The sequence below is a fragment of the Leucoraja erinacea genome, chromosome 38, assembly GCF_028641065.1.
Source record: "Leucoraja erinacea ecotype New England chromosome 38, Leri_hhj_1, whole genome shotgun sequence".
Lineage (NCBI taxonomy): Eukaryota > Metazoa > Chordata > Chondrichthyes > Rajiformes > Rajidae > Leucoraja > Leucoraja erinaceus.
The window spans coordinates 853,017-863,878 of NC_073414.1; the positions used below are offsets into that span (position 1 = coordinate 853,017).

A 10,862-nucleotide genomic window follows, 5' to 3' on the forward strand; every position below is an offset into this window, starting at 1 on the left:
CTCTCTCACCCTCTCTCTCTCTCTCCCTCTCTCACCCTCTCTGTTCTCTCCCTCTATTTACTATTTAATATCCACATCTACTCCACATTCATTGACTAATGACCACGTTTTCCATAACGCTCTTTTAAAGGACTTTCTACGTGTGGTAGGCGCTACACAAATGCAAGCCGGTGTTATTGCTGCCGGCCTCTGGCGAACAATTGAAGCTGCTAGGCGCAGGGATCGAGTTTCCCACAGTCTCTCTGGTGAATTATTGAAGACAATTTGATCTTGTTCCCTCCCTGCATTGAGCGGCTGACGAGCCAATGGCAATGAGGTTGGGTGTTAAAGGGTGGCAGCGGCGGGGTGAGGGTCAGACTGAGCCCCAAGCAGCCACCGCCACTTCTCGCCAAGTCGCCATGGCCATGTTGGGTTCGTTTGGTTTCACAGAGGAGCAGGTAGCGTGCGTGTGCGAGGTATTGCAACAGAGAGGCAGCGTGGAGAGGCTGGGACGCTTCCTCTGGTCGCTGCCGGCCTGCGACCACCTGCACAAGAATGAGAGCGTGCTGAAGGCCAAGGCGGCAGTAGCCTTCCACCGCGGCAACTTTAGAGACCTCTACAAGATCTTGGAGAGCTGCCACTTCTCAGCGCACAGCCACCCCAAGTTGCAGCAGCTGTGGCTCAGGGCTCACTACAGCGAGGCTGAGAAGCTGCGGGGCCGGCCACTGGGCGCGGTGGGCAAGTATAGGGTCCGCAGAAAGTTTCCGTTGCCCCGCACTATCTGGGATGGAGAGGAAACCAGCTACTGCTTCAAGGTGAGAGCCAGGAGTGGCGTTTACCAAGGAAAGTCAGGAAAGTCAGAGTACTGGAGTAACGAGGTTCAGGCAATATCCCTGGAGAATGGATAGAAAAACGATTCCGACCCGAAACGTCACCTATCCATGTTCTCCACAGATGCTGCCTGACCCGCTGAGTTACTCCAGCGCTCTGTGAAACGTCACCTATCCATGTTCTCCACAGATGCTGCCTGACCCGCTGAGTTACTCCAGCAGTCTGTGCCTTTCTCTGCTGATAAGTGCCTCGTGTTTTGTGGTTGGGCCGCGGCAGACTTGGTATTGGGGAGTTTCGAGTGGAACTTGGTGTCAGGAAGTGAGGAATGGGTCAGTGTTTGGATGGAGATTAGTGCGGATTAGTGTTGGGGTTCCTGTATTTGTAGTTTCGGGGGTCGTTGTTGTTGAAACTTGTGTGTTGGGAGTGGATTGGACATCGGTCTTTGCAAGGTCGGTTCTGGCAGAGTTGTTGTTGAGTTTAGGGGGTCAATGGAACATGAATGTTGCCATTCGGTTGGATTTAGGTACAATTGATGTCGAGGGTGCTTAGTTTGGGGATTCCAGTTCGGGGATTGGTTGGTGGCAGGTGGGGGCGAGGGCCAAATGAGGTGGCAATAGTGATCACAGCACGAAGTGCTGGAGGAACTCAGCGGGCCAGGTAGCATATGTGGGGGGAGAAGCAACGTTTCGGGTCGGATCCCGTCTTCAGCCTGATTGTGAGGGGAGAAAGCTGGAAAAGTGAGGTGTGAGACAGCCACTCTTTCCCAACTTTCTCCCCCCCCCCAAAAAAAAACCTCCATCAGCCCGAAGAAGGGTTCCCCCCGCAGATGCTGCCAGGCCCGCTGAGTTCCTCCAGCACCTTGTATCTTGCTGAACATTCCTGCATCTGCAGTTCCTCGTGTGATGGTTGGCGGGAATACTCATAACCGACCGGACCCCAGGCGAGGACGGTAGACTTAGAGTCACAGAGTCACTGAGTGATACAGCACGGAAACAGGCCCTTCGGCCCAACGTGCCCACCTGCCTGCGCTTGGACCATATCCCTCCAAACTTGTCAAAACAAGAATTTAAACGCGCGAAACGTTTCCAGAGCCTGGGTCTTATCATTGGGGTTGGTTCTAGCTGAGGTATGTCCATACCAGCCCAGTGCTTTGTCAACGCTTGATGTTCTCTCTCCCTTTATGTCTGGTGTCTGGTCGTTCACCCACTGTCCGTAGGCCAGGACTCTCTGTCCATTAATCTGAAGAAGGGTCCCAACCCGAAACGTCGTATGTCCATTCCGTCCACAGATGACCCGCTGGGTTCCTCCAGCTCGCTGTGATTTCAATCAGTGAGTTGTCATAACCTACCTGCGGCCCAGGTGGTAAATGACTCTTATAAGTTCATAAGTGATAGGAGCAGAATTAGGGCATTCGAGTCTACTCCCCTCTTCCACCATGGCGGATCTATCTTTCCCTCTCAACCCCATACTAATCAAGCTCTGTTTGTGAAATTCCTCATCTCCTTTGTAAAGGAACATCATTTTATTCTGAGGCTGTGGCCTCTGGTCCTAAACTCTTCCACTAGCGGAAACATCCTCTCCACATCCACTCTATCCAAGGCTTTCACCATTCGGTAAGTTGCTGTGAGACCCCCAGCATCGGCCGCTCTCGCCACCTCTCTGCTGCTCCCCCCCCCCCCCCCCCCCCCCCCCCCCCGGCCGGTCACTTTCTGTATATCTCTCTCCTGTAGAATTACAAGGTTACGATGAATGGACGGCCTCAGTATTCAGGTGATGTTGGTTGGGCTTCTTAGTTGAGGGAACTACGTCTTTCCCCCCGCTGTTCAGGAGAAGTCCCGGGGTGTTTTGCGAGACTGGTACCTGAACAACCCGTACCCGTCGCCGCGGGAGAAGAGGGAGTTGGCTGAGGCAACGGGACTCACCACCACGCAGGTCAGCAACTGGTTCAAGAACCGAAGACAGAGGGACCGAGCGGCCGAGACCAAGGACAGGTAGGGCCCAGAGTGACCCCGGGAAAGGAATGAGGGAGCGCCGCGCAGGGTGAAGGGGGGGGGGGGGGTGAGGGAGCGCCGCGCAGGGTGATGGGGGCGGGGGGTGAGGGAGCGCCGCGAAGGGTGAAGGGGGGGGGGGGTGAGGGAGGGCCCGCGAAGGGTGAGGGGGGGGGGGGTGAGGGAGCGCCGCGAGGGTGAAGGGTGATGGGGGGGGGGGGGGGGGAGGGAGCGCGCCGCGCAGGGTGAAGGGGGGGGGGGGTGAGGGAGCGCCGCGCAGGGTGATGGGGGGGGGTGAGGGAGCGCCGCGCAGGGTGAAGGGGGGGGGGGGGGGAGGGAGCGCCGCGAAGGGTGAGGGGGGGGGGGGGGGTGAGGGGGGGGGGGGGGGTGAGGGAGCGCCACGCAGGGTGAAGGGGGGGGGGGGGGGGGTGAGGGAGCGCCGCGCAGGGTGATGGGGGGGGGGGGGGGTGAGGGGGAGCGCCGCGCAGGGTGAAGGGGGGGGGGGGGGTGAGGGAGCGCCGCGCAGGGTGAAGGGGGGGGGGTGAGGGAGCGCCGCGCAGGGTGAAGGGGGGGGGGGGGGGGTGAGGGGAGCGCCGCGCAGGGTGAAGGGGGGGGGGGGGGGTGAGGGAGCGCCGCGCAGGGGGTGATGGGGAGCGGGGGGGGGGGGGGAGAGGGGAGCGCAGCGCAGGGTGATGGGGGGGGGGTGGTGAGGGAGCGCCGCGCAGGGGGGGGGGGGGGGTGGGGGGGGGGGGGGGGGGGGGGGGGGGGGGGGGGGGGGGGGGGGGGGGGGGGGGGGGGGGGGGGGGGGGGGAAGGGGGGGGGGGGGGAGGGAGGGAGCGCACATAGTGACCCGCTTACTTTCCCTGCATAGAGAGAACGCGGAGAACTCGAGCCCGCGGGCCGGGCCGCCCCACCTGCCGCTGCCTAGCGCCGGGCTCCTCCTCAGCAGCTCGGACGAAGAGGAGGCGCTGGCCGAGCTGAGCCCCGACCCGAGGGACGTCACCCCCGGGGCTCTCTACCCCCCCGGCCTGGCCCTCCAGCACACTCGCTTCCTGCAGGACTCCCTCCTCGGCACCCTCACCTCCAGCCTCGTCGACCTGGGCTCCTGAGGGCGCTGGGAGGCGGGTGGGGTGTAGGGGGGAGTGTAGGGGGGGGGGGGGGGGGGGGGGGGGGGGGGGGGGGGGGAGGGGGGGGCGGGGGGGAGTGTTGGGGGTTTAGAAACACGAAAACTTCCAAACAACTGGCCAATCATTCCGTTTGGGTCGCCTACAGCCTAACGGAATGAGCATTGAATTCTCTAATTTTGGATAACCAACCAACAAAGACCCACCTCCCACCCACTCCCCGCCTTCCCACCCGGCCACCCCCCCCCCCCCCCCCCCCCCCCCCCCCCCCCCCCCCCCCCCCACCCCCCCCCCCCTCCCCCCCCCCCCCCACCCCCCCCCCCCCCCCCCCCCCCCCCCCCACCCCCCCCACCCACCCCCCCCCCCCCCCCCCCCCTTTCACCTGGCTTTGCCCCCTTTCCTCAGCACAATCAGTCATTAGACAATAGGTGCAGGAGTAGGCCATTCGGCCCTTCGAGCCAGCACCGCCATTCACTGTGATCATAGTCTGAAGAATGGTTCGGACCGAAAGCTATCCATGTTCTCCAGATGTTGCCTAGCCCGCTGAGTGGTTTTGCACTCTGCGAGTTTACAACTTTGCTTAAATCTCGTTCAAACCTTCTGTGTTCCCTTTCCTGGTTCTACCAGCAGGAGATGGGGCTGCGCTGAGTCCAGTATAGATCCCTGATCCACACAGCCCGCTATTCTGGTGTTGACGCTGCCGTCGCCCTGTCACCCTGCAGGCATACGGAGATGCAGTGCATGGATAGGTAACGTCTGCTGTGTTAGTGAGGGTTCGAGCGAAGGTTACTCCTGTCAGTGCTTCAGTCAACATCACAGTGGCGCAGCAAGTAGAGCTGTTGCCTCACAGCGCCAGAGACCCGGGTTTGATAAAGGCTTCAGGCCGTGTCTGTCTGTGTGGAGTTTGCACGTTCGACCTGTGACCATGTGGGTTTCTTCCGGGTGCTCCGGTTTCCTCTCACATACCAAATACATGAGTGTTTGTAGGTTAATTGGGTTTCTGTAAAATTGCCCCTAACGTGTGGGAAGTGGATGTAACAGAAGTAGTGATCCATGGTCGGCGTGGTCTCGGTGGGCCGAAGGGCCAGGTTCATGCTGTATCTGTAAACTAATTACTGATATTACCTGTGGACACGTGCTCTGCCCACATAATGGGAAAAGCAGTGACATACTCTTCATTGGTCTGAAGCAGAAAAGGCTTTGTTCAATGATACGTGTGCAGACAGCGTTCCCTAGTGCCTGCCCACGGAAACATTCCCTGCTGCAAACCCATTGGTACCCACGCCCCGTCTCCCATCACACTCCTACAGGTCCATCTGCTCTCTCTGCCTTTATTTACCTTTTCCATTTCACTCATACAGTTATTAACCCGGGTTTATTCTCAAAAGGCCACAAGGTGCCGGAGTAACTTAGCGGTTCAGGCAGCATCTCTGGAGAACATGGATAGGTGACTTTTCGGGTGGAAACCTATCAATTTTCTCCAGAGATACTGCCTGACCCACTGTTACCCCAGTGTAAAACAGCATCTTCTGATACCTGCGTGAGTTTCTCCCTTTTATGCCCTGGTTCCATCACACCCACCCCACCATCACACCCTCCCCTCCATCACACCTCCCCTCCATGACACCCACCCCTCCATCACACCCACCCCTCCATCACACCCCACCCCTCCATCACACCCTCCCTCACACCCCACCCCTCCATCACACCCACCCCTCCATCACACACACCCCTCCATCACACCCTCCCCTCCATCACACCCCCTCCCCTCCATCACACCCCCACCCACACCACCCCTCCATCACACCCACCCCTCCATCACACCCACCCCTCATCACACCCACCCCCCTCCATCACACCCACCCCTCCATCACACCCACCCCTCCATCACACCCACCCCCTCCATCACACACACCCCTCCATCACACCCTCCCCTCCATCACACCCACCCCTCCATCACACCCTCCATCACACCCTCCCCTCCATCACACCCTCCCCCACCATCACCGGGGGAGGGGGGGGGGGGGTATATTTAATAGGAACCTGAGGGACAACTATCACAAAGAGGGGGGTTGGAGTATGGAACGGGCTTCCGAGGGGGTAGTCGAGGCAGGTATTATAACAACATTTAAAATACATTTGAAGGCACATGGACATGTGGGACTCGTGAAAATGGGGCATCTTGGTTGGCGTGACGTGTTTCTGTGCTGTATGCGTCTAGAATAGGATCTATGCAGTTGAACTAAGCTAGTTGAAACTCGATGGGTTGAATGGCCTTCTCAGGGACCCTCCCCTCCATATGAAACACCTGGGAGGAATCGAAAGGGGGTGGTATATTTAGTAGGAACTAAGGACAACTATCACCCAGAGGGTGGTTGGAGTATGGAACGGGCTTCCGAGGAGGTAGTCGAGGCAGGTATTATAACAACATTTAAAATACATTTGAAGGCACATGGACATGTGGGACTCGTGAAAATGGGGGCATCTTGGTTGGCGTGACGTGTTTCTGTGCTGTATGCGTCTAGAATAGGATCTATGCAGTTGAACTAAGCTAGTTGAAACTCGATGGGTTGAATGGCCTTCTCAGGGAATATGAAACTGGGCTGGGAGAGAATCAAAAGTGGCATTCCAGTAACTAAAGGGTCTTTATAGGAGGGGCCCGTGTTTCGTGAAGGCAAAAATAAATAATCACTTACTCTGGATGGGTAAACCGGTTATCAGAATCGAATAGTACTTTATTTGCCAAGTATGTTTTGCAACATACGAGGAATTTAATTTACCAAGTCAGTCATACAAATAAAAAGCAACAGATCACCCAAAACACATTGTGACACGAAGATCCACCACATTCCTCACTGTGATGGAAGGCGAACTAAAGCTCAAGTATCTTCCCTTTGTTACACACCATGGGAAGCAGGAGGGGGGATGGGGGAGAGGGGAATTCAAGGGGTTTGGGTAGAGAGTGAGGTCAGGAAGGCAGGGACGTGTGTGGAGATTGCGGGGGTGAAGGATAAGAGAATGATGGGTGTCAGGGAGGAGAGAAGGCGGAGAGTCGCTGGGTGAGTGTGGGAAGGGGTAATTTAAAGATAAAATTATGGGAATATTAAGACTGGTCACGGCCTCTGGCTGTGTCCGTGTTCCCCGATCAATGAATCTCCTGACCTGGGAACAGGGATTATCGGCTCTCGTCTCAATCCCTGGAGCTCTGCAATTAAAGTGGGAAAACCACTAAGTTTCCGTTACACGGACCTACCGGCTCTACTCTGAGGTCCAAGTGCGGAGACCAGGCCGGTCACGCCCAGGTCAGCTACTAGGAGCTGGTTCGCACCTTGTCATATGGGCAGTGACCTTTTCAAAAGGCACAACGTGCTGGAGAAATCAGGCAGCAACACTGGATACTATGAATTGGTGACGTTTTGCATCATTTTATTTCACCTTCGAAACGTCACCTATCCATGTTCTCCACAGATGCTGCCTGACCCGCTGAGTTACTCCAGCACTCTGTGAAACGTCACCTATCCATGTTCTCCACAGATGCTGCCTGACCCGCTGAGTTACTCCGGCACTCTGTGAAACGTCACCTATCCATGTTCTCCACAGATACTGCCTGACCCTAGTTAATTTAGTATTTTGTGTCTTTCTTTATAAAACGGTTCCTTGCATCATCTCCTTCCTTTACCTCTCTCCTCTTCTCTTTGACTTTATCCTCCTTTAATTCCCACACCTCCGCAGCCAATGATGCTGAGAAGACAACAGCGATTGATCTTCCAGTTGTGATTACCCCATTCCCGTCCCTCAATGACAACCAGGTCTGGGATCTCTTCCTGTGACAAGTTTTGCATCAGGTACAACAGGTTGGCCTCTCCTTCCTCCAGCTTTCTGCGAGAGTCAAATCCACAGGATCAGACTGGGTCGGAAGGGATCAGAGTCACACCAGCCCCCTCAGTTTTATAACAGTGCCCCCCTCGGCATACAATTTGTAACTAATCCTTCTGTTTTAGTCTCGGGCCTTTGTTGCAATTATCTGCCTGTGATGTCAATAGTTAAAAAAGCTAAAGGCGACTATTAATCCAATCTTGATAATGGTACACAATGGGCTAAAGTACACTAAACAATAGAACATAGACCATCATCCTCGACCTGGAGAAATAACCAACACGAACGGCCACACTAACATGAACGGCCTCCTGCACTACCTACCTTCAAATTGTCTCTGCACTTGTGGCTTGTTTTTGTAACTGTTTCTTCTGTCATTTACAATATATATTTTGTGTGTTTGAGTCTATGTGCCCGCAATGTTGCTGCAAGCAAGATTTTCATTGTATCTGTACCTCACCATACTTGTGCATATAACAATAAACTCAACTTGACTGTCTTGTGTCTGAGATAAACAGTGGGTGATGCAGAGTTAATTGTCTGATTAACTGTTTATTAATTAATCAGAAGGTATCAAAGTGTCTGATAAAATGGTTGAAAAAAAATTGGGATTTATATGCAATATAAACTGTAACAACTGTTGCTTGCAAGATGACAATAAAGGTTGATTGATTGATATAGGTTAACACAATCCACTGGTTGAGGGAGGAAGCTGTTTATATTTAGTACAGCAGACTTGACTGCACTACTTTTGGGAGCAGCGTTACTCTCCATAGTGATCTCCTGCTCATTAAAAGTAGGATTTGATCACTGTAACATGGCTTTTAGTAAGATGCAGCTGTGTGTCATTTGGCTGCACGACAGCAGCAGCCGGTGGACTTAGATACATAGACAATAGGTACAGGTGTAGGAGTAGGCCATTCGGATCTTCGAGCCAGCACCGCCACTCAATGTCATCATAGCTGATCATCCACAATCAGTATCTCGTTCCTGCCTTCTCCCCATACCCTTGGTTCCGCTGTACCTAATAGCTCTATCTAACTCACTTTTGAATGCATCCAGTGAATCAGCCTCCACTGCCTTCTGAGGCAGAGAATTCCACAAATTCATAACTCTGTGAAAAAGCTTTTCCTCATAGATACATAGACAATAGACCATTCGGCCCATCAAGCCTGCACCGCCATTCAATATGATCTTGGCTGATCATCCAACTTAGTATCCTGTACCTGCCTTCTCTCCATTCCCCCTGATTCCCTTAGCCATAAGGGCCACATCTAACTCCCTCTTAAATATAGCCAATGAACTGGCCTCAACTACCTTCTGTGGCAGAGAATTCCAGAGATTCACCACTCTCTGTGTGTTTTTTTTCATCTCGGTCCTAAAAGATTTCCCCCTTATCCTTAAACTGTGACGCCTTGTTTCCCAACATCGGTAACAATCTTTCTGCATCTAGCCTGTCCAATCCCTTAAGAATTTTGTAAGTTTCTATAAGATCCCCCTCAATCTTCTAAATTCTAGCGAGTACAAGCCGAGTCTATCCAGTCTTTCTTCATATGAAAGTCCTGCCATCCCAGGAATCAGTCTGGTGAACCTTCTCTGTACTCCCTCTATGGCAATAATGTCTTTCCTCAGATTAGGAGACCAAAACTGTACGCAATACTCCAGGTGTGGTTTCACCAAGACCCTGTACAACTGCAGTAGAACCTCCCTGCTCTTATACTCAAATCCTTTTGCTATGAATGCTAACATACAATTCGCTTTCTTCACTGCCTGCTGCACCTGCATGCATACTTTCAATACTGGTGTACCATGATACCCAGGTCTCATTGCATCTCCCCTTTTCCTAATTGGCCATCATTCAGATAATAGTCTACTTTCCTGTTTTTGCCACCAAAGTGGATAACCTCACATTTATCCACATTATACTGCATTGCCATGCATTTGCCCACTCACCCAGCCTATCCAAGTCACCTTACAGCTTCCTTACAGCTTCTTGGAGATGTTGCATTCAATTCCCTCGTCCAAATCATTAATATATATTGTAAATAGCTGGGGTCCCAGCACTGAGCCTTACGGTACCCCACTAGTCACTGCCTGCCATTATGAAAAGGGCCCCTTTACTCCTACTCTTTGCTTCCTGTCTGCCAGCCAGGTCTCTATCCACATCAATACTGAACCCCCAATACCTTGTCAAAAGCTTTCTGGAAGTCCAAATATAACACATCCACTGGTTCTCCCTTATCCACTCTACTATTACATCCTCGAAAAATTCTATAAGATTCGTCAGACATGATTTACCTGTAGCCAGTAGCCAGTGTCCAGAGTGAGCAGTGTCCATTCAGCACCATTGTCCAGAGCATCCAGTGTCCACTGTCCAGAGTGTCCAGAGCCCAATGTCCAGAGCATCGAGCCCAGTGTCAGTAGAGACAGACAGAGAGAGAGAGTGTCCCGGTGGTGGGAGAGAGAGAGAGGGATAATAAGCCTACATAGGGCAGCATAAACACAGTAACTGATGTACAAACATAGTCAGGTGCCTGTTCTTGCCTCTCTCTCTCTCTCTCATTAACATACGATGAGCATTTGTCGGCGCTGGGCCTGTACTTGCTGGAGTTTAGAAGATTGGGGGGAGGCATCCATTGAAACTTCACCGAACAGTGAAAGGCCTGGATAGAGTGGATGTGGAGAGGATGTTTCCACTAGTGGGAGAGTCTAGGACCAGAGGGCACAGCCTCAGAATTAAAGGGCCTTCCTTTAGGAAGGAAATAAGGAGGAATTTCTTTAGCCGGAGGGTGGTGAATCTGTGGGATTCGTTGCCACAGACGGCGGTGGAGGCCACAAGTCAGTGGATATATTTGAGGCAGAGATAGATAGATTGTTGATTAGTGCGGGTGTCAGGGGTTATGGGGAGAAGGCAGGAGAATGGGGTTAGGAGGGAGAGATAGATCAGCCATGATTGAATGGTGGGGTAGACTTGATGGGCCGAATGACCTAATTCCGATTCCGTGTGTTATGGTCGTCTCTGACTTAAGGAAATGCAAGCAGCCACTTTATGCAACGAGCAATT

The 10,862-nt window shown here is 53.6% G+C and overlaps 1 protein-coding gene across 1 annotated transcript; it reads left to right on the plus strand.

The window, feature by feature from the left end:
- The first annotated feature begins 170 nt into the window (after positions 1 to 170).
- On the plus strand, positions 171 to 3,923 carry LOC129714288 (homeobox protein six1-like). Its single transcript, XM_055663847.1, has 3 exons — positions 171 to 794; positions 2,638 to 2,801; positions 3,670 to 3,923. Exons 1-3 carry the CDS (start codon positions 306 to 308, stop codon positions 3,905 to 3,907), a joined length of 891 nt encoding a protein of 296 aa, XP_055519822.1. The 5' UTR covers positions 171 to 305; the 3' UTR covers positions 3,908 to 3,923.
- The last annotated feature ends 6,939 nt before the right edge of the window (positions 3,924 to 10,862 follow it).

Excerpts from the sequence above, each read along its gene's own strand:
- LOC129714288 (XM_055663847.1), top strand. The coding sequence starts at position 306 with ATGGCAATGAGGTTGGGTGTTAAAGGGTGGCAGCGGCGGGGTGAGGGT. Across the intron at positions 795-2,637 it reads AAACCAGCTACTGCTTCAAG|GAGAAGTCCCGGGGTGTTTT; the intron begins GTGAGAGCCAGG and ends CCCGCTGTTCAG. Across the intron at positions 2,802-3,669 it reads GCGGCCGAGACCAAGGACAG|AGAGAACGCGGAGAACTCGA; the intron begins GTAGGGCCCAGA and ends TTCCCTGCATAG.